General features: G+C 51.5%; 1 protein-coding gene and 2 long non-coding RNA genes across 5 annotated transcripts in view; 2 read left to right on the forward strand and 1 right to left on the reverse strand.

Annotated features, from left to right (window-relative positions):
- Positions 1 to 2,318, forward strand: part of LOC139035275 (uncharacterized) — a 41,801-nt gene extending 39,483 nt beyond the window's left edge. The window contains exons 3-4 of the long non-coding RNA XR_011487940.1: positions 270 to 469; positions 2,239 to 2,318. This is a non-coding gene — a long non-coding RNA (uncharacterized lncRNA). The remainder of the gene's footprint in view (positions 1 to 269; positions 470 to 2,238) is intronic.
- On the reverse strand, positions 1,852 to 3,333 carry LOC139035274 (uncharacterized). Of its 2 annotated transcripts, none has more exons than XR_011487939.1 (2): positions 3,140 to 3,333; positions 1,852 to 2,382 (listed from the first exon to the last, which is right to left on the reverse strand). It is a non-coding gene; the product is annotated as an uncharacterized lncRNA (long non-coding RNA). The 2 variants fall into 2 exon arrangements; XR_011487937.1 differs by having other exon boundaries at positions 3,014 to 3,333.
- Positions 3,334 to 3,426: 93 nt separating this feature from the next.
- On the forward strand, positions 3,427 to 15,922 carry HPCAL4 (hippocalcin like 4). 2 transcript variants are annotated; one of them, XM_070468363.1, is made up of 4 exons: positions 3,427 to 3,816; positions 9,623 to 9,792; positions 9,976 to 10,212; positions 11,756 to 15,922. In XM_070468363.1, exons 1-4 carry the CDS (start codon positions 3,444 to 3,446, stop codon positions 11,951 to 11,953), a joined length of 978 nt encoding a protein of 325 aa, XP_070324464.1. In that variant the 5' UTR covers positions 3,427 to 3,443; the 3' UTR covers positions 11,954 to 15,922. The 2 variants fall into 2 exon arrangements, with proteins under 2 accessions (XP_070324464.1, XP_020752561.2); XM_020896902.2 differs by having other exon boundaries at positions 3,442 to 3,816; positions 9,997 to 10,212.
- Positions 15,923 to 20,426: the final 4,504 nt, after the last annotated feature.

The following is a 20,426-nucleotide window of genomic DNA, read 5'->3' on the forward strand; positions in this document are numbered from 1 at the left end:
GAAATATCTAGAACCCAGGGGAATTCCAGCTGTCACCAGGCTGCACTGAGAAGGCTGAGGAAACCCAGGGAGTCAGGAAGCGTTATCCATCATAAAGGCACCGTCTGGGACCCGCAAGGGGAGGAATGCTAGCATTTCAGTAAAGCAAACTGAAGCAGCTGGCCACTGCCTACAAATGTCTGCCTTCACCGAAACCCTGCTGGGCTCAGTTCTTCTGTGCCCCCTTTTGGGGTCTCCTACACAACCACACTGTTCCTTTTTCCCTTCAGGCTGCTCCGCCCTCCTCATTCTGCTGAGCCCCTTCCTTCAACATGCCACACAGGTGCTGCCAAGCCTGAGAACAGATCGGTCACAACTCCAGAACTTTAAGCTCCAGAACTGAAACCTCACTCCTCTGGCTCAGCCTTTAGCTACACAACAGTGGAAACAACAGCTCTGTTCTGAACACTCTCCTTTCCGAGGAACACAGGTCAGTTAGTGGTTAAGAGCGTGCACTTTGGGGACTTCCCTGGTGATCCAGTGGCTAAGACTCCAAGCCCCCAGTGCAGGGGGCCCAGGCTCAATCCCTGATCAGGGAATTAGATCCCATATGCTGCAACTAAAAGATACTGCATGCTGCAACGAAGATCAAGGATCCCACGTGCCACAACCAAGACCCAATGCAGTCAAATAAATATTTTCATTTAAAAAAGAGTGTGTACTCTGGAGTGAGACGGAGGTTGGAATCCCAGCTCTGTCACTAATGGGCTGTGTTACAATGGGCAAGTTCTCTAACATTTCTGAGCTGCCAGTCGCTGTCATGAAATAAAATAATGATACCAGGACTGAAATTTAGTCCCCCCACACACTGGTACAGCTGGTTGTTAAAACATCAAAATATTTCTAAATTGGTTGGTAAATAGTTAGCCACAGCCTTGGGCTCCTATCTTCTGAGCTTCTCTTCTGCCTGCTCCCCTTGATCCAGTAACTGAAGTGTTCATTTTTGGAGGAACAGAGTCCTTGATCTAAAACTAAGGCCAGCATCCGTTCTGACTGGTAACACTTGTGCCTGAACTGGTTGTTAGATATTTCAAATGTCACCCTTGGCAGAAGTCATATTTGGGATGATACAGATAAAGGACTTGGCAGAGTGTCTGGTACATAGTGAAGCAACTCAGTCAATGTCAGTTGCTATTGCTTTAAATGTTGAATCTAAAGGGCAGAGGCAGGATCAAGATCAGGTCTCAAGTGTCTTAAGCTGGTGAAGATGGGTTATGACTGGCAGTTCAGGAACGGTCACAGGGCCTGTGATGATTCATGGGCAAGGCTGTGTGGATGTCCTGCCTGGTTTAAAGAGCCAGAGCAGGACCAATATATCCCGCTGGGCTTTGCCTTTCTAATGCCTTGGGGGATCAGAAAAGACTATTCCAATCAAAACCCTTCCCATTGAGGACCTGAAAGATCTTAAAGAGAGACAGTACTGTATACTGGCTACAAATGTGGACTCTGGAGCCAGACTGCTTGAATTTGAATCCCAGCTCTGCAGCTTACCAGTATGAGAACTTGGGCTGGTTATTTAACTGTTAAATGCCTCAATCTATTAAATGGGAGTGATAGAAGTACCTGCCCTGGGGTACTTTCCTGGCGGTCCAGTGGTTAAAACTGCCTTTCAATGCAGGGGTTGCAGGTTCCATCCCTAATCAGGGAGCTAAGATCTCACAGATCTCAGGGCCAAAAAACCAAAACATAAAATAGAATCAATACTGTTAACAAATTCAATAAAGACTCAAAATAGTCCACATTAAAAAAAATCTTTAAAAAAATGTACCTGCTTCAATGAGTTCTTATGAGAAATAAATTAGGCAATACATATAAAGAGTTAGAATTGTATTTGACACAAAGTAAGCTCTCTACATGTCACCTATTGTTAAGAAGCTCACAAGTGTAGCAGAGAGCAGTCAGATTCATGCCCACAAAATTCTGTCCAGAATGACAGTCTTTCTTCACCCTCCTCGTTGAAATTCTTCCCCTGCTGCCCTGGGCCTCCTGTGTCAGCTCCCAATTTTACAGACTGAGGAAGGCACAGAGAGAGAAGGGTCTTGTCCATGCTCATCCGTGGACTCCTTGGCAGAGATGGGATTCCATTTGAGTTCCAGAGTCCATTTCCATCATCTCAGGCTGCTTCTCCTCACTTGCTCATGCCTTGGATTATGATATCCGTGAGCAGGAATGAGTCTTTGCTCTTCTCTGGGTTCCCAGGGCCAGGTGCTCAGGACGTGACAGAGTCAGGGTTTTCAAACACCTGTCTTTGGGATGTCACCCAACTAAGAGGCCAGGGACGTGCCAGGTATGCCGTCATTCTGCTAGTACCCCGAAGAGAAGACAAAGCCTGCAGCTGGGAGGCTGGAACAGCAAAACAGATTCAAGAGGTGAACGGACGCTTCCTAAGGAAAAAGAGAGAACTCCACTGGCTCCTCCCCAGGGAGTTTGGTTCTGAAGTTTCTGAGCTCAGCCCGAGAAACCTAGCTTCCACTCCTGGCAAGCTGGTCCTCATCCCCTATCGCCCCTCCCACCTCAACGCCCTCAAAATTGGCAAAAGCCCCGCCTCTCTTTCAGCCCCCTGTTCCCCAACATCCTCTCTTCGATTCAACCAATCCCCAGAAGCCCCGCCCTACTTTTGACAGATGCCTAGACGTCCCTCCCCCACACGTGGCCCAACCCTAAGCTACCTGCTCCCCTTTCGCCCCGGATTTGGAGTAAAAGGGTTCCTTATTATCGCCTTGGGTTGGGAGCTCTCAGCTGCCAGTGCAGCTGGAGTGGGCGGCTGGGCCCGGCATTGGGGAGACCCCCAAATGCGGGAGGAGGTGTTCCCAGGGCCCTGAAACCTTCCAGACCCGCTCAGTGTAAACCGCCTCGAGCTTGTGTCAACATCCGAGGCCAGAGACTGGCGGGGGCTGGGGACAGGCTCCGTCTACGGGACAGGAAGACGGGAGGGTGGGAAACGGAGGGGTTCATGGGGCAGGCAGAGAGATACCTCTCGGGGAGATCCCGTGAGGCCTCCTGGGACTCCGTGAGAAGCAAGAAAGGCCTGACTAGGGGAAGGATCGAAATTCTAGCGTGGGGTTATGTAGAGGCTGGGTACTTCGCCATCCTCGCCCACCTGCCATGGCTTGGGGGGAGTGGGTGTGTTGGGGGAGGCGATGAATGATGTGAAGGCATGGGCTGCTGACCACCTCATCTCTTCCCTCCCCACTCAGTTCCTCATGGCCCTCCTCCGATTTTAGGTGGGATGTGCGGGGGAGGGGGGGTCACATCTTGTGACTCATCCCCTTTTCCATCCCCACCCACGCTGGGCCCAAGAAGGAAAGGCTTAGAGCCTCTGCTGTGGTTCTTCCGTTCCCATAGCAACCGTGCGGTTGTTTTTCCGAATCCACTTCAATCGTGGACACTTTTAACCTCGGACGATGGCCTGGGGTCTGAGTCTCGGGGCGGGACACAGGCGAAGGTACAGCCCTCCCCTTTTCCTCGCGACTCTGGGAAGGTCACGGCGGGCGGGCGAGGCGCGCTCCTGTAGCGGGGCCTCACTGGCCACCCGGTCCCCACCTGAAACCCCGCCTGCCACTCCGCCTCAGCCGACCCAATCAACGCCCAACATGCCCGGGGGAGGCGGGGCTTATGCAAATCGTGTCGCCTTCGAGAGACACAGAGTGATACAAGAGCTGGGAGGCGGCTTCGGCGCGGACCTTGGAGAACCTGGAGGCCGGCCCGCAAGCGCGTCTCGGTCCCCGCGACCCGCGGAGGCTCAGAGTCATCCAGCGACCCGGCGAGCGGCCTCAGGTAACGCGGGTAGGGCCGGGCGGAGGCACGTATCCCCTCCCCCTCCACTCTCCATTCCCTCGTCTCCTGCTCCCTCGGATTCATCTCCCTGACCCCTGATTCCACCATAGGCGGCAGCTTATGGGGGTCCCGCCCCTGGCCAGGGGACCCCCACTCCAGGCCGGGCCCCACGGGTCCCAGGGAATGAGGCAAAGAAGCCTCCTTAACCCCAAAGCAACAGCTGCTCTGGTCCCCAACACACACACACACACACACACACACACACACACACACACACCTGGGGGTGTGGTGGTGCTGATGCTAGGGGGACCCCTCCCCCTCCCCTGTGGGTAGTCAGGTCAGCCCCATGACCACCTCCCACCTCCATAGACATCCCCTGGCCACACCACCCAGCCCCAGGAGCAGCTCACAGCACTTCACATCACTGTGTCCCTGTCCAGAAAGACAGACTCCACCTCCACAGAGAGCCTACTCCCACTTCACACAGCCCCTCAGACCGTCCCCACCTCCACCTCTCAAGCTGACAGAGCTCACAGCATACCTGGGGGCCACCCAGTTCTCCTCCTCATGACTCTCTCCCAGCAGGCCCCCCTCCCCACGGTCTCAGTGAGAGACAGAGGCCCATCTTCCGGCTCTTTCACCTGGCTTCAAGATAAACACCACCCCTCAGCAGATCACCCAGACCTGTGAATCACTGCTGCCAAGGTCCCAGCCTCCTCCGTTCCCCTCACCCCTCACGGCCAAAGCACCAAGTTTTCTCATTCCACCTCTCAAATATTGTTCTAATTCGTACCCTCTCTGGCCTTCTTGCACGCAGCCGCTCCCTCTCCCCTGTCTTCCTTCTGCTCAGTGGGGATCATGCCAAAGCTCCATGTGGACTGCATGGCTCCGTCCCTAAGGCAGCCTGAGTCTGGAGGCAGAAGAGCTTGCTTTTGCCTCAGTTGCTGTTTGACCAAGTCACTTCCCTCTCTGATCTTTCATGAGATAGGAAACAGAGGGTGGGTGGGCAGGACAGAGAGTGAATCTGATGAGATGATATTGGACAACCTTCCAACACTGACGCACTCTGATTCTATGACTGACAATGAGAAAACAGGACCCTTTCTTTCTTTTCCTAAACTGTTAGGACATTTCAGAAAGGAGGTCTGAGGGGCTTTAGTCCTCACCAAAAGGACACTGCTTCTTACTCAGGCCTGGGTATGGGTCTCCCCCTTCCCACACACTCTCCAGGCTCAGGCTCCACCTTAGCAATTAGGAGTCCCTTCTTGACCAAGAGCCCACAAGGCATGTGCAGCTCCAAGGTGGAGGTGGTCAAAAAGCCCACCTTTGGTTTATCATTCCCTGCCACTCACTGTTAAGGAGAAGGAGAAAACCCGGCTATTGCCACCATGGCTGCTGCTTGGAGAAGAGCAAAGGGAGGAGAAGAAAAAGAAAAATCTCCTGACCAGGGAGCTATTGTCACCATGGCAACAGTCTCAGCACCAGCTCCTCTGAAGCTTGGTGAGGGTGTGGGATTATTGCCTCCCTCAGTCCCTCCCACCCTCTCTGCCACCTTCCCATTTGGAGCCCACAATCCTGAGTTCTGCCCTCTGAAAGAAGCCTCTGAGCCCAGAGGCACAGTGTCTTCATGCATAGGAAGTGCCAGCTTCTTCAGAGCTGGAGGCAGCCCTCAAGAGGAGCCTGCCTACGTTCAGCGAGGCCACAGCTCCAACAGAACATGCCCCCGCGGGTTCTGGCCTTCTTCTTCCTGCTGACGGACTCCACTTGACCTTGGGTGAACTCTTCCTTTCCTCAGATCTAGGTGCAATGGCAGGAGAACACAGATAAACAAAACAGCGTGATGCCATTCCAAGGAGAAAGAAGGGGGTTCTGCCCCTTGAATGTAGTCCACAAAGGGACATTCATTGAACATCTCTGGATTCCAGAGTAGGTCTCTGCAGGGCACTTCTGTCCTGCCACAGAGGGCAGAGTGGGAACCTGTGTGGGGGCAGCTACAAGAAGGACAATGGGAATGAGGGAAGATGACTTTTCTCACTGTCCGAGCTGCTCCCAAGCACACAGGGTTATGCTGGGAGAGGATAAGCTCTTTACCATGGAACAAAATGTCTGGAGAAATGTTTCTGGCCCAGACGAAGATGTAATGCAAAACTCTTCCCCAAATCAGGCTCCATTCTGGAATTCTAGAGCACCAGGTGAGGGTCAGAGAGCTCTGGAGTCTACACACCTGTCAAGGTCAACTCTGTGGCCCCACAGAGTCTACTCATGCCCAGAATGCCAAGTCCAGGCTGCTGACTGTCCACTCTCCAGTCTGGGAGAGGCTGATCATAAGGAAGTGGGCTTTAGTCAGCCCTGAAGGCTGATTGTAGCTGCATCAGCCCAGAAGAGAAGGAAGGATTATGAACAACAATTGAAGTAGGTTCTGACTGAAGTATGTAGTTGTGAGGGGAGTAGTGGGAGGTAAGTCAAGACAGTTGACTTGAGACACGAGATTCTAGAGGGCTCTGGAGTTTGAGGGGACCCATGGGTATGGCAACCCTTAGCCTGTATTGTACCTCTGGGCGAAACTAGAAAAGACATTCTGTTGAGCAGAGGAATCACAAGGAAAGCCCTCCCTTTGAGGCAGCTGAGCCCACAGGATGGCTTGGCAAGCAGTGCCTCAGCTGGGTTTCAGCCCCTTTGGCTGTGCCCCTGGCCCTGACTATGCAGTGGGGTGGGGGGGAGAGGATGTGGTGTACATTCCAGGAGCACTTCCAAAGAAGGAACAATAGGCCTTAGTAGCAAGTGGGACCTAGGGAAAAGGAAGAGGGGAAACTAAATGCAACTATTATTGTATTCCCTCCCTGATCCCAGGGAGGGAAGGAAGGGCGATGGAGAGAGAAGGACCATCACAGGTTGAGGGTGAATCTGGCTGTAGATTCAGAGGCCCTGGTGGTCCACCCCAAGGGTGGATATTTCCTGGGTATCAGATAGTGTGACCTGGAGCCAGCAAAATGGTCCCATTGAGGCCAAGAGGCAGATCAGAGCCATAGTTTTCCTGGTAGGCTGGTAGGAGTCTGTAGTGGACAAGAGGTGATTCAGAGAGGGCAGTCCAGGCAGGTGGCATGGATTCAGCCTGGGTGTAACTCTGAGCCAGTTTTCTCCTCTCTCTGGGTTCCAGTTTTCCACTAACATAAGGGGATGATCTTAAAGGGCATCACTAGCTTTGGCCTGCTGACCTAAGAGTGGTAGAAGGAATGAAGAGAGATGAAGCCTCCTTCAGTCTCCGGTGGGCCTGGAATCAAATGGGGACTGAGAGCAGGTATGGTCAGGAGACAAATGGTGGGAAGGCAGCACACAGCAGGGGAGAGAAAAGGGGCAGAAGGTAAGAGCCACACAGACCCCACACACACACACACACACACACACACACACACACTCAGAGATGTGTGCCTCCTGGCAGATTTGCAGTCTTCTACAATGACGTGCTCCCGCCCACTCCCACTGCTTACGCAGACACTTGGGCACGTCTCACAGGAGACAGAGGGAGAGGCTCTGCCTCCCCCATCAGACACCACTACCTCTGCGTTCTCGAACTTTCTTGACTGTACCTCAGCCTTCAGTGTGCTTTGGAGGAGGGGGCAGCTGAGGGTGGAGCCCGCCTCCTTCTGCCCATGTGTGTTTCAGTTGTGCTTTTGATTCCGGTCCCAGGACAGCTGTGTGGGACCCCCTGGTTCCAGATTCCTGAAGATGGCACGCCTCCCCCTCCCTGGCTTCCCCTGGGCGCATATAAGATTCATCATCCTCTGGGGGTGGGAGGCAGGCAAGGATGTTGCTGCCTCCAAGCTCCTTGATCTTCTTCATGGCCCTGCAGAGGGTCTGAGGTCCAGAGGTATTCTATAACTCAGGAGTTCCCAACCTCTGGGATCTAATGCCTGATGATCTGAGGTGGAGCTGATGTAATAAAGATAGATATAAAGTGCACAATAAATGCAATGCACTTGAATCATCCTGAAACCATCCCCCCACCCTGGTCTGTGGAAAAATTGTCTTCCAGGAAACAGGTCCCTGGTGCCAAAAAGGTTGGAGATCGTTGCTTGAAGTCATGAAGCAAGGAGAGAGGGCATGGAACTGACCAAACTCAGACCTGGCGGTCTAGGGTACTCCCAGCAGTAAGGATTAGAAGCCAAACACAGGCATGCACTGGGCTGTGGAAGTGGAATTCCTTCTGCCAGCCTGTGGGTGTCCTTTTCCAGAGTGTCTTCATGACAGGCTATCCTGCAGCTGGGGTCTGGCACCCTTCCAAAGAGACTCCGAGTGGGTCAAATTCACCTCCCAGGTCATGTCCTGGGGAAGTCAGGCTCTAGCAGGACGTTCCCCCCAGGGAGGTCTGGCAAGAATGTCAACTCAGCCTTCAGGGCCTGCCAGGGGCCTCATTCCAGCCAGGCTTCCTGGGGAGGGTTTGTACCTCCCTCTGCAAGAACTTCCTCAGGCACAAGATACTTGAGGGCCTCATGGTCCCACTGGGGCCTGACTCTTCACCCTCCCCAAACCTGCTTCTCAGAAATACCACCTCTATCCATTCAGGATCTGAGCATTGGCTGAAGTCCTCTGTCAGTCTCAGCCCCACATCCATTCAGTCCCCAGGTCCTGCCAGTGCCTGCTCCTAGCATCTCTCAGTCCATCCACATCCCTCTACCACCCCACCCTATTGTCATCGCCTCTCACCTGAACTCTGCAGCAGAGCTGCCCCTTCTCTCCTGACCCAGGTCATCTCGTACACTGTAGCCAAGGAAAAATCTAAAAAACGCATTCCTTCTCTCTGGGTCCCCAGCACCATATTGTAAACAATCTATAAGTATTTGTGTAATGAATGTGATCTTTCCAGCCTTTGCTTTAAAGCCACAGGAGCTTCTGTGCCCCACACCAGCCTCCTTGGCGTGGATTTAAGGTGCTTTACAATCAGCCTCTTTGATCTAATTATGAGTTAGTGAAGTCTGGCTCATGTTGACTTTATCCCCATCATCAGCACAGGGCCTGGCACACAGTCAGCCTCAATAAATGCTCAGGGAATGAATGAACTAATGAAAAGGAGAATGCAGTCAGAGTCATCAATGCTACCAGCTAGGATTTCTGTTTGTACAGAGGAAGGAGGGAGAGAAGCTTCTTGCTCGGGTGGCCTGGAAGGTCTTGAGGAAGGACTTGGGAGACAGCACCAGGGGAACACATGAGGAACCTGCCAGGTAGGCGAGGAGCTTGTAGCGGGGGGTAGAGGCTGAGTGCAGAGAGCTCTGAATAGCAAGGAGAGGATTACAACTATTCTATGGGTGTAGGGAGCTATGGAAGGTGTAAAGAGGAGAGGAGAGGGTGAAGACTGTGATTTGCAAACTGGTCAGTGAGAAAGGAGAGCTGAGCCCTGGGAGGCTACAGACCCTGGTTGCCAGGGGAGGAGAACTGCTGTGAGGAGAGGGGAGGCCCTGCTTGGAGAGGAGGACCTGTAATCGGGATGTAATGAGGGGAGAGCCCCCACTTTGTGTGTGGGGGAGGAGGGGAGCGGAGGAGAGGTAGGAGCTTCTATGGGAAGGAGTGTGGTGGAATGACAGAACCCATCTGTAGGAGGTGGGGGTGTCCACCGTGGAGGTGAGAGGAGGAGGGACCCCCCCACACCCCCGCTGTGGAAAGAGGGGATCCTGACTGTGGGAACGTGGAGTTTGTTAGAGGAGGGGGCTGTTGTGGAGAAAGGGAACCCCGTCCTACAGAGACTTGGCGGAAGGCTGCTGAGGTGACGGCCTTACCTGGACCTAAACTGAGGGAGCCCCCTTTCCCCCAGGCCCTGCCATGGGGAAGACCAACAGCAAGCTGGCCCCAGAGGTGCTGGAAGACCTGGTTCAGAACACCGAGTTCAGTGAGCAGGAGCTGAAGCAGTGGTACAAGGGCTTCCTGAAGGACTGCCCCAGCGGCATCCTCAACCTGGAGGAGTTCCAGCAGCTCTACATCAAGGTAGGCAGAGCCCAGCACTCCGGGGGCCGGCTGGAAGAGAGGGGGCGGGGCCTGGCAACCAGGGGGTGGGGCCGGCCGGGCGGGGGCGGGGCCGGGCAACCAGGGGGTGGGGCCTGCCGGGCGGGGGCGGGGCCAGGCAACCAGGGGGCGGGCCGCGAGCGCGGGGCTGTCGCTGCGCCCTAGCCCCTCGTGTCCTCGCCTCAGTTCTTCCCCTACGGCGACGCCTCCAAGTTCGCGCAGCACGCTTTCCGCACCTTCGACAAGAACGGCGACGGCACCATCGACTTTCGGGAGTTCATTTGCGCCCTTTCGGTCACCTCCCGCGGCAGCTTCGAGCAGAAACTCAACTGGGCCTTTGAAATGTACGACCTGGACGGTGACGGGCGCATCACGCGTCTCGAGATGCTGGAGATCATTGAGGTGGGTTGGGGTGACACGCTTCCTGTCTTCGCTGCCAGGGCCGTTCTCCAGCCACCCTCTGCTCAGGCCTCGGGAGCCCCCTTGCCGGACCCCACCACTGCCCTCCTCCCTCCTCCCTCCTCCCTCCTCCCAGGACCCAGCGGCTAGCCTTGGTTGGGTGCTCAGGCTAGGACCGGCCTTGTGCTAAGGGCTTTTACCCAAGTCTAGGGGGTAGGTACTGTTAGAAACCCCATTTTATAGTTGAGGAAATGTATCAGGTGATGGTTCTTGATCCCAAATCTAAGAAGTCTGACTCCAGAGTCCCAAGTTCTTAACTCATTGTTCTTTCAACAAATATATATTCTTTCAGCAAGAGTCCAAGTTCTTAACTCATATTCTTTCAACAGAGACTGCCACGTGCCAGTCTTTGTTCAAAGTTCTTGCTTCCATAGGACATTCCTTCTAGCAAGAAAATTTAACAAAACAAAGCCTATGCTATGTCAGGCAGTAAGTATTACAAAGAAGATAAGCAAAGCAAAATAAGGGGAGAGGGCGATGAAGGAAAAGTGATTTTGTGTAAGGTGAGACGTGAGGAGTAAGCTGGATAAAGTGAGGGAGCTAATCGCATCGGTGTCGGGGGAAGAGTGATCTGTACATGAAAGTGTTAGTGGCTCAGTCATGTCTGACTCTGTGCGACCCCATGGACTGTAGTCGGCCAGGCTTCTCTGTCCGCGGGATTCTCCAGGCAAGAATACTGGAGTGGGTTGCCATTTCCTTCTCCAGGCGATCTTCCCACCTCAGGGATCGAACCCAGGTCTCCTGCATTGCAGGCAGACTCTTTACTCTCTGAGCCATGGGGAACAATAAATGCAAAGACCCCACGAGACTGTGTTTCCAGTGCTCAAGGAGTGACCAGGAGCCCAGGGTGGTGGGAGAGAAGTGAGCAAGGGGGGCGTGGTAGGAAGGGGTCAGACGGGGGTCAGGAGGCCGTTTCTTGGCATCATCATCTGGAGAGACTTGACTTTCTTTTAAGTGAGGGTTTCTTCTAACCCCTTAAGTGCTCTCTATTCTTCATGTGGAGCATGGACTGAGTGGGTGGGAGGGCAGCAAAAGTAGGGACAGACCAGCTGGGAGGCTTCCACAGCAGTCCGGTCACAGGGGGATGGAGGCGACAGCCATGGAGCATGGATGTAGCAGGCAGTGGCTCGTTGTTGGACCTATTCAGAATTAGGGCTGACAAAATTTGCTGTAAGATTAGACATGGGTGTGAGAAAAGGAGAGTCAAGAATGGTGTCGAGGCGTTTGGTCTGAACATCTAGAAGAATGAATTTGCTGTTCACTGAGACAGGGCCCGCTGGGGCAGAAGCAGGTTGGAGGCGAAGAGTTGGGTAGTAGACATGTTTGGTGTGAGATGCTGATTAAATAGCCAGTCTTAATGGCTATATATCACCTTCCAGTATCCTCACACGGCCCCTTGTTCTCCATGCCACCCCAGGTCCCTTCATTCACCTCCAATCCCCTGTTCCCGTTGTGAGTGTTCATACCTCCCTCCTTGCCCCACCAGGCTATTTACAAGATGGTGGGCACTGTGATCATGATGCGCATGAACCAGGATGGGCTCACGCCCCAGCAGCGTGTGGACAAGATCTTCAAGAAGATGGATCAGGATAAGGATGATCAGATTACTCTGGAGGAGTTCAAGGAGGCGGCCAAGAGTGACCCGTCTATTGTGCTGCTGCTGCAATGTGACATGCAGAAGTAGAGGCGGGTGAGGGGCAGGGCCCCTGGCCAGGAGGGGCGTGGCCACCTCCCAACCCAGTGACCTCTCCGGCTGGCCCTTCCTTAGGGGGAGGGGACTCCAGCCTCACTCTCTGGCCCACCCACCCCTCTGCCCAAGCCCTTGCTCTCCTCAGTCAAGATCCTCAAGGGACCACCTCACCCTGGAATAGAGACAGATCCTCAGGTATTTAATGGTCTAGCCCCAGCCCCAGTCTTGGCCCAGAACCAACATCTGCTGGGCATAGGGGAACTGGTTTTTGCCCCAAGGTGCAGGGTGAAGGGAGGGGGGTTGGGTTCTGCTTTGAAATTCTGTTCTTCTGGGATTGTGCTTTATAGGATGTAGTCCTACAGACCCCAGTTAACAGGCCAAATTGGATCTGTCCTTCACAGAGGACCCAGAACCCTTAACAGTGGTCTGTGCCCTACCCCCACAACTCTACCTGGCCCCTCCAGCCCCAGCCTTTGGAGTGTTCACTCAGTCCTTTCTTCAGCTAATGTTTATTGAGCACCTATTCAAGGCCAGGCACCCCTAGGTGCTAAGGCTATGGTAGTTTACAAGACACATTCTGGCCCTCTGGCAGCTCATAGGGTAGTGGTCAGGGTCTCAGACAGGGACACTGAGCTCAGGTGAGGAGAGCGTATAGTAAGGCTGGTTAGTTTGAGAGGAACAGTTAAATCTTTCTGGTCAGCTCCACACAGCGCTGCAGAAGGATGAAAGGAAAAGTATTTGGAAATCTAGGAGCCACGTCAGTGGGGATTTTAAGAAAAATTGAAATTGATATTTTTTAATACCCTTTAAAAGAGCTAAACTCATTTTATTAATTGAGGATATTAAAACATACTTTATATTACTTGGTTTCCTGTAAAATGATTAAATGAATATAGAAAGTGCTAATTTTCAGGGGGTATAAAAGAGCTTAGAAAAAAGAGAGGAAAAATATCACCCAGCTTGCCAGATGACACGTTTTCTTATCAGGCTAAGTCCTGAACTGTCACTGTCAGCAGCTGCTGCTGCTTCCTTTTAAATGATCTTTTTTTCAATTCAGTGAGCGACTCTCTACTTAATGCTGGTTAGGTGCTGACTTCAGTAACAGAGAACATAAGGCTTGCCAAGAGTGAGACGAGTGTAGTTCCCACATCTGGATTTGGTCTAGTTTAAGGATGGACTTTGGTCTTTCACTGCTACAGAAGCAGAAGGAGCTAGAAGAAGAGGACCAGCCGGCCACTGTTTAGGCTGCCAGGCTGCATTTATGGACTAAATGCCTAAACATGTGCCGGGCATGCTCCATTTGAAAGGCTTTTTCTAACTCCCAGTCCTGAATCTGCCAGGTAATTTGTCATCTTCCAAGTACACTGGCTTTGCTTTTCAATGTCTGCTTTCCAATTTTGGATCAGTGAGCTCTACAGCTGCATGCTTTGACTGCCAGAAAATTAATCTTGCTTCTTCATCAAGTCTTTCACTTTACTTTCTCCTGTACTTATAATCAGAAATTAGCTTTGATGTGCAGTGACAGTGGATTTCCTCTTGAACTGCTGGTGAAAACAGTCTAGTTCACAGGTGCTGTCAACCCCGTGTGGGAGCAGGGAATGATTGCTGGGAATGATTCCCTTCAGGAAAGGGATGCAGCATACCTCTTACTTCTGAGTGTTCACCTGTCCTCCCTCTCTGTAGATGGAAACTCTTGGGGAAGCTGACTTTTTCCCTCAAACTCTACTAAACCTTCCTTCTTGCTGCCCTTGGAGACAGCAAGTCCACTGAGTTGTCACCCTCTCTTTATCCTTCTGCCTATGACCAGCCACATGGTCAGGCTGGGGAATTCACATCCTTGGGCAGTAACCAGCAAGTTTTTATCCAGTAATGCCTCAAGGGATGTTCCATCACTCTCAGGAGCTGGCCGTTCAGTCTGTTTTATGCTGTCAGTCAGCACCAGAGATATATAGGACTCTACGGCCCAGCTCAGCTTAGACTTCCAGTGGAAGGCTTTTTACAAAGTGGGGTTCCTATCCCCCAAATGTTGACTCTAACCTAATTCACAGTCACACAGAACTTCATGCTTTAAATCCTGCCATTGACCCCATCTCATTCTATCCTCACAGCCTAGGGAAATAGGATTTTTCATTCCATTTCTCCATCTTGGAAACTGAGGCACAGAGGGCGCTCCCAGCACATGAGCACAGTCAGGAGGCGGCACAGTGCCCAGACCTGAGCCCAGGGCACCATGAGGGTTTCTTCCCTTCATAGCCTCTTCCCTGCTCACTCCTCTGACTCTGAGTGGTACAGAGGTTGACTGTAAAGAAAACTAAGTTGGTTTTGGTCCTTTACAAGCTTCCTGCTAAGAAGTGTCTGAGGCTGTGGTCTTCCAAAAAGAAATAGGAGCTTGATAGAAAGCCCCACATTTTCAAACATCTTATTTTCTATTTCTGGGCAGCTCTGCTAACAGGTCAGTGTTGTCTTAGGAGCATCTGACTCAACCTTGGGAGCATCTTGCAGTATCTTTGCTCCTTCCTCCCTAAGGGAACTGTTTCTCTCTCTCTCTCTCTCTATTTCTTTCTAACTAGTGGGTAAATCCTACTCATGAAAGCATGTTTGATCACTCCAAGCTTCTGGACACATACCATGGGTGATATTTGCTGTTCAGGTCAAAGGTTCTCAGCCATCCCAGCAGGGTGAACACATAATGTCAGGCTGGGAACTGAGACCCCCATCTTGCTCATGGGAGGAGCCACAGGCAGGCCAGGCTTTGCTCCCACATGCTCTTGGGTGTCCTGGGGACTGTGTGCTTGGGAATTCCCGTGGTAGAGCACCAACCCTGCCTTGAGAAGAGAGGGAGTCCTCCTATCCCTGCCCCAGCAAAGAGGGACTTGCCACAGAGCACAGAGTTAGCAGAGACTGAAGTGTGACTTGTATAGACACTAAAACATATAGACAGTTAAAATGTTGATACATGCAAACTCTCCCTTGAAGTTCTGTATCTTTTTGCAGCAACTTGTGAATTACAAGGTCCCCAGTCTGCCTTCTTACTGTATTCTGCCCTCATTCATCCTTTTGGGCTAATTGATGAGCCCCTTATTTCTTTTCTTTAAAAATCATCACTGGGACTTTGTGGCAGTCCAGTGCTTACGATTCTGTGCTCTGACTGCCAAGGATCCGAGTTCAATCCCTGATTGGGGAACTAAAATCCCACAAGCCAAGTGACTCAGCCAAAAAAAAAAAAAAAAAAAAATATATATATATATATATATAATTTTGAAGGGGAACTTCAGATGTCTTTTGAGTTGTAGTCAAGATTATATGACTTGCCTTTAAATCAAAAGTTAAGAAAAAGGAAGCCCATAAGCAAAGGCACTGAAGTTTTTCCTGACAATAGCATAGTCCCTTGAGGAAGAAATTCATCCCACTGCAGAGCAAGAGAGAAGGAGGAGAGGGGAGAGAAAGGAAAGAGAAGAGGCTGGGCAGGGGAGTAAGCTGACCCTGTAAATACTTTTACACAAAAATTTACTAAAACAACAACTATTTCCTGAAGATCCACCCTGGGTGAGGCTTTGCGCTGACTTTAGAGATCACTGTGGGGGCAAGAATACATTGCTTACATATTTTATTCATCAGTTTTGAAAAAAACGTCATTCGAAGCTGCAATTGAAAAGTCTCAGAAATACGTGGAATTTTCTTTCCAAAACTTTCAGGGTTTTCTTTTACCTTTTCCAGAGGGTGGGAGCAGGACTGGGCCGCCCAGGGCATCTGGCCCTGCTTGCTTTGGTGGAGGCCTGGAGAAGTGAGGGGGATGGGCTGGGTGGCAGAAGGGGGCCCTCCCAGCCCATTCCCCAGCGTGGCCCCCTCTCTCCTGATGTGCTGCTCCTGGCTGTGCCTGCAGTGACTGTCCTCACTGTTCGACCCTGTGCTGTGTGGTGTTTGGGTTTTTTCCACTGACATTGAATAAAAAGTGTGATCGTGCTGGGGGCCTCTTCTCTTCCCCCAGTGGAGACAGGGCTGGGGTGAGGAGAAAAGGGGAGAAGAGACCTGAGGGAGCTCACACAATGGGGGAACCTCGGCATCCTCCTTGGGGCAGAGGTCCTCGTCCCAGGTTGCAGGGAACAGAGACCCACTCAAGCTAGTTCAAAGCGAGGGGTGAGCAGATGACAAGGGACCTTGAAGATGGAAATGCAAGAATGGCTGGGCCTCAAGAAAACAGGAGCTGTCAGTGAGACCTCTGCCCGCTCATCTCTGGGCCTTGAGGGTTCTCATCCCCTTGGCAATATTCGCTTCTATGCTCTTTTCTTTAGTTTTTCTTAAGACCCCCTTGATTTCCCTGCACAAAGCGCCTGCTTCTTCATATCCAGACACAGCAATGACTGACAGCTCCCTTCTGTGTCCCTTAATTCAGTTTTCAAGCAAGGGAATCTGATTGGTTCAGCTTAGCTTTTCCTGGGAGCCCTTGGTCCATTCATCAGTGCCAGACCAGATGCTGATCTGGGGGGCCTGAGGGCAGAGTACTCTCCCCAAAAGGGAGCTAGTGGCGGCAGGCCTTGGACTCAGTTTCTCCTTCTATCCAACGGAAGACATGGTAAGAGCCCACATGAGTTAATGGGCCATTAGTGGATAGAGGGCAGCCGGAGAAAGACCGAGAGTCAGGACTACAGTTAGTCAGTCCACCTCGTGCTCTTGGCACACATTAGGAAAAGGTGCCCCTTGGAATGTAGCAATCCCACAAGCACGCAGCTAGGCCAGTAGATGGCACCTTTGAGCTAGTGAGACCAATACACCCCTTTCTGAACAATCAGCCTTGTCATGCCCCAGTTCACAGCTTGGCAAGGGGCACAGAGCCTGGATCTCAGCCCCTGCTTGCCCCCCTACTCAGGGGTGTTGTGGAGTACAGGCACTGTTCCACCATCCACAGGAGCCCAGAGCCCTGAGACCCGCTTACACTGACCCAAAGGTGGTGGGCTGGGGATGGGAGTTGGTGGCAGTGTTTTTCTCAGAACAAGCCCCCCTCAACAGCCAGAGAAGCACTGTTCCCTGCAGGGAGTGGGGGCCAGTGAGGGGGGAGTGGTCAGCTGAAGGTGTCTGCTTCCTCCTGAAACGCTCAATTACTTTTACAAGGATTTTCTCAAGGACGCTTGGAGGGGGCCAGCTCCCTTGACAGGAAGCAATTAGGACAGAGGAAGGAGGCTGACCTGGCCTCAGGGCAACAGAACCTAAGGAGGTGACTCAGAGAACTGGGGGGCTGCTGTTTCCAGCTGAAGCCACACTGGAAGGAGGGAGAGCCTTGTTCCTGCCTGGTTTGAGGGCACAGGTCAGTCCACCTCCTGCTTTCACATTTGCCTTCTGCGCCATCTGGCCCCGAAGAACCAGAGTGTTCCTCCTAAAGCACGGACCTGACCATGTTAGCTTTCCAAGCCCTGCTTCTTGCTCCAGTATAATAAGCTCCTTCAAAGTCACCCTCTGAAAAAAAAACAAAAAACAAAGTCACCCTCTGCCCTGTCACCTGCTGACCTCAGAAGCCTGCTCTGCTCCCCACCACTCCTCCTGCACAGGAATCACTGTGAATTGCCCTCCATTTCCCTAAGGGATCTCTTAGGCTTCTGTGCTTATGCGCAAGCCACTGCCCCTCCCTGGGCCACCCATGCCCCTGTCTCAGTGATCTCTGTGAAGCCCTCGCAGATCTCAGGCAACTGGCCCCTCGTGTCCACACAGTCCATCATAGTCACCAAACAGCTTCCCATGCAATTCCCTGCCAGCTGAGCAGAACACACACTTACATCTCTGTTTTTAAAACATTTTTAAAGGAAATGAAGTCTCAGAGAACGGATGGTAAGGCCGGGACTTGAACTCAGATCTCTTAACTTCAAGGCCACTGTTTATCATGCATTCTCATCCATGGGGAGTGAATCCAAATCTGAATGTGAAAGCGGAGGTAACAGACTCAAGTTCTGTGCTTCAGAGGCGGGAGAGTCTTCCCTGGCAGGCCAGGGGGTAGAGGAGGAGTAGGGGAGGAGGACAGGTGAAGGATGAAGCTCCTGTTCATCAAGAGAGCAGGAGGTGGTGTCCACCCCTGGTCTTGCTAAGGACCAGCCCACAGGGGAGCAGTTCGGGTAGAATGCTGAGTCCTCCCTAGATGGGCTTTTCCTGTGCTTTCACCTGCCACAGGGAAAGATGGGTTCTCGGCTCACATTGTGCCAAATTAATAACCCTGGAGAAGACAGAGGCAAATCTCCCAGCACCCCTATATGAGAGTATAGGAGAGTGAGTGGTGCTGCTGAGGTCATGTGCCCATCCTGGCTCAATCACTGTGTCCAGGGAAATAGGTTGTACCATTGGGCAGGTCTACGACACATGCCTATTCCTGTGACCAGGGAGACAGGAGCTGCTACTAGAAGAAGAGAGTGGGAAAGGATGCTAGTCAGCAAATCCAGTAGCCACCAACTTCTGAGGAGCATTTGTAGAAGTGATGTGGAGAATCTCATGGAAATTTAGAGGTGGGCACTATAGCCAGGCTTCAAGCTAGGACTTGGGAAACTGTCAGTACCAGAAGTAACTCCCTCTCGGGGCAGCATGGTTTCTCTTTCGTGGAGTCTCTGCCTTCTGCACATTGCTTTCATCTTTATATCCTGATGGGCTCAATCTGCTCACAGAGTTTTTGCCTCCTCTTCACTTTATGTTGCAAATAACTACAGCTTGCTAAGGCCTGTCTAGGTTTCTTAGAAGCCAACTATATTTCGTAGTATTCTTAGCTTCTGTTCCTATGGTTGACTATCCAGCCTCTGTTTCCCAGTTTCCAGTTCCTGAGGAAGAGAAATCTGATTGGCCCAGATCTTTCCTTTCAACCCAGGCTACACAGGTCAAAGGTCACCAGACAGCAAGGGGATGGTTCACCTTTGCATCAGGTACTCACTGCCAGCCAAGTAAGGACTATACATTCTCCTCCTCCATGAGGCACCTGAGAATAATAGACTTTCCTAGAGTTTCATTATTTATTGTTGTGTAACAAGACACCTCAAAAGTTAATGCTGGAAACAATAAAAATGTATCATTTTTCATGATTCTGTGGGTTGGCTGGGCTCAGCTGGAAGGTTTTGTTGCTTCACACGCTGTTGGCTGGGGTTACTCATCCCAGGGTATCCCACTAGGAGCTGGGCTGCTGGGCTGCGACTGGAACAGTTATGATCTTATTCACATGTCTGCAGCTGACAGCTGCCTGAGAAACCACTGACTTCTGATCCTCCAGGGCCTCACTGCCTCTCCATGTGACCTTTTCAGATTTCTTTACACTGTAACTGACTCCCAAGAGGGCATAAAAAAGATCTGCAAGGCCTCTTAAAGCTTAAGCTTGGAAACCACACATCACTTCTACAGCACTCTGTTAGTCAAAGCAAGACACTGGGTCAGTTTAGATTCAGTGCCACTCTGGAAAGGAGGAATGTTCAAGTCACACTGCCAAAGGGCAAGCAGGATGGGAGAGAATTTGGGGCCATTTACGGAAACAATCTACCATGAGTGGAGAAAGACAACCCTAAACATACTTCCCTCAATCTTAAAATGTTTTGTTATGATTACAGTAAGGCCCCTACATACAAACCTTCAAGTTATGAATGAAGATGTGAACGTACAACCATCTGTCCAATCGTGCCGGTTAGTTCATGTGTCTGGTGTATATTGTCACATGGGTGCCTCCTGTGCTTTTCTGTACTTTATAGCACTGTATAGAGCACAATAGTACAGTAGCTTTATTTCAAGCCCAGAATGTCTGGAAGCAAGCTTAAAAACAGTAGTGATGTAGCTGATACTGCTGTACTTTTCAAAGTATTGTAAGATTAAAAATCTTTCTTTCATTTTTTGTGTTTGTTTTATATGTATTATTTATGTGAACTAGATTATAAACATATTATAGTACAGTGCTATATAACCGATTGTGTTAGTTGGGTACCTAGGCTAACTTTGTTGGACTTGCAAACAGATTGAACCTACAAATGTATTCTTGGAAGGGAATTCATTTGGATGCAGGGGACTTACTGTATTTCTTCCTTCTTCCAATGCAGTTTGGTTGGTTCCTCCAAGGTCATGATGGAGGGTGAGCAGACCCCTGCATTCTGTACCCCCTCCCAGTCATACTTCCTCCAAGCTAAGCCAGTGTTTTTCTCCTGTTGCCCCCATCCACCTTTGCACTCTTAGACACACAGAGATGTTCTTTGTTCGCTTCCTAACCCATGCCTTGGAATGAGTGGCATCAGTGTCTGCACCTCAGGCTCTGCACCAAGGAGGACAATGCTCTAGAACTACAAGACGGTGGTCCAGGACTCCTGGATTCCTAGGCTTCTTCTCTATCCTCCTTCCTTCTCACCTCTTGAAGGCCTGTAACTAACCAAGCTCAGCCGGTGGGGCCTGGGAGGGTGCGCCCCCTGCTGGCCATCGATGGGCCAGTAGGAACCAGGAGTGTCTGGTCTGGGTCCCCGGCCCCGCC

Source organism: Odocoileus virginianus, chromosome 5 (assembly GCF_023699985.2).
Source record: "Odocoileus virginianus isolate 20LAN1187 ecotype Illinois chromosome 5, Ovbor_1.2, whole genome shotgun sequence".
In the NCBI taxonomy this organism is placed as follows: domain Eukaryota; kingdom Metazoa; phylum Chordata; class Mammalia; order Artiodactyla; family Cervidae; genus Odocoileus; species Odocoileus virginianus.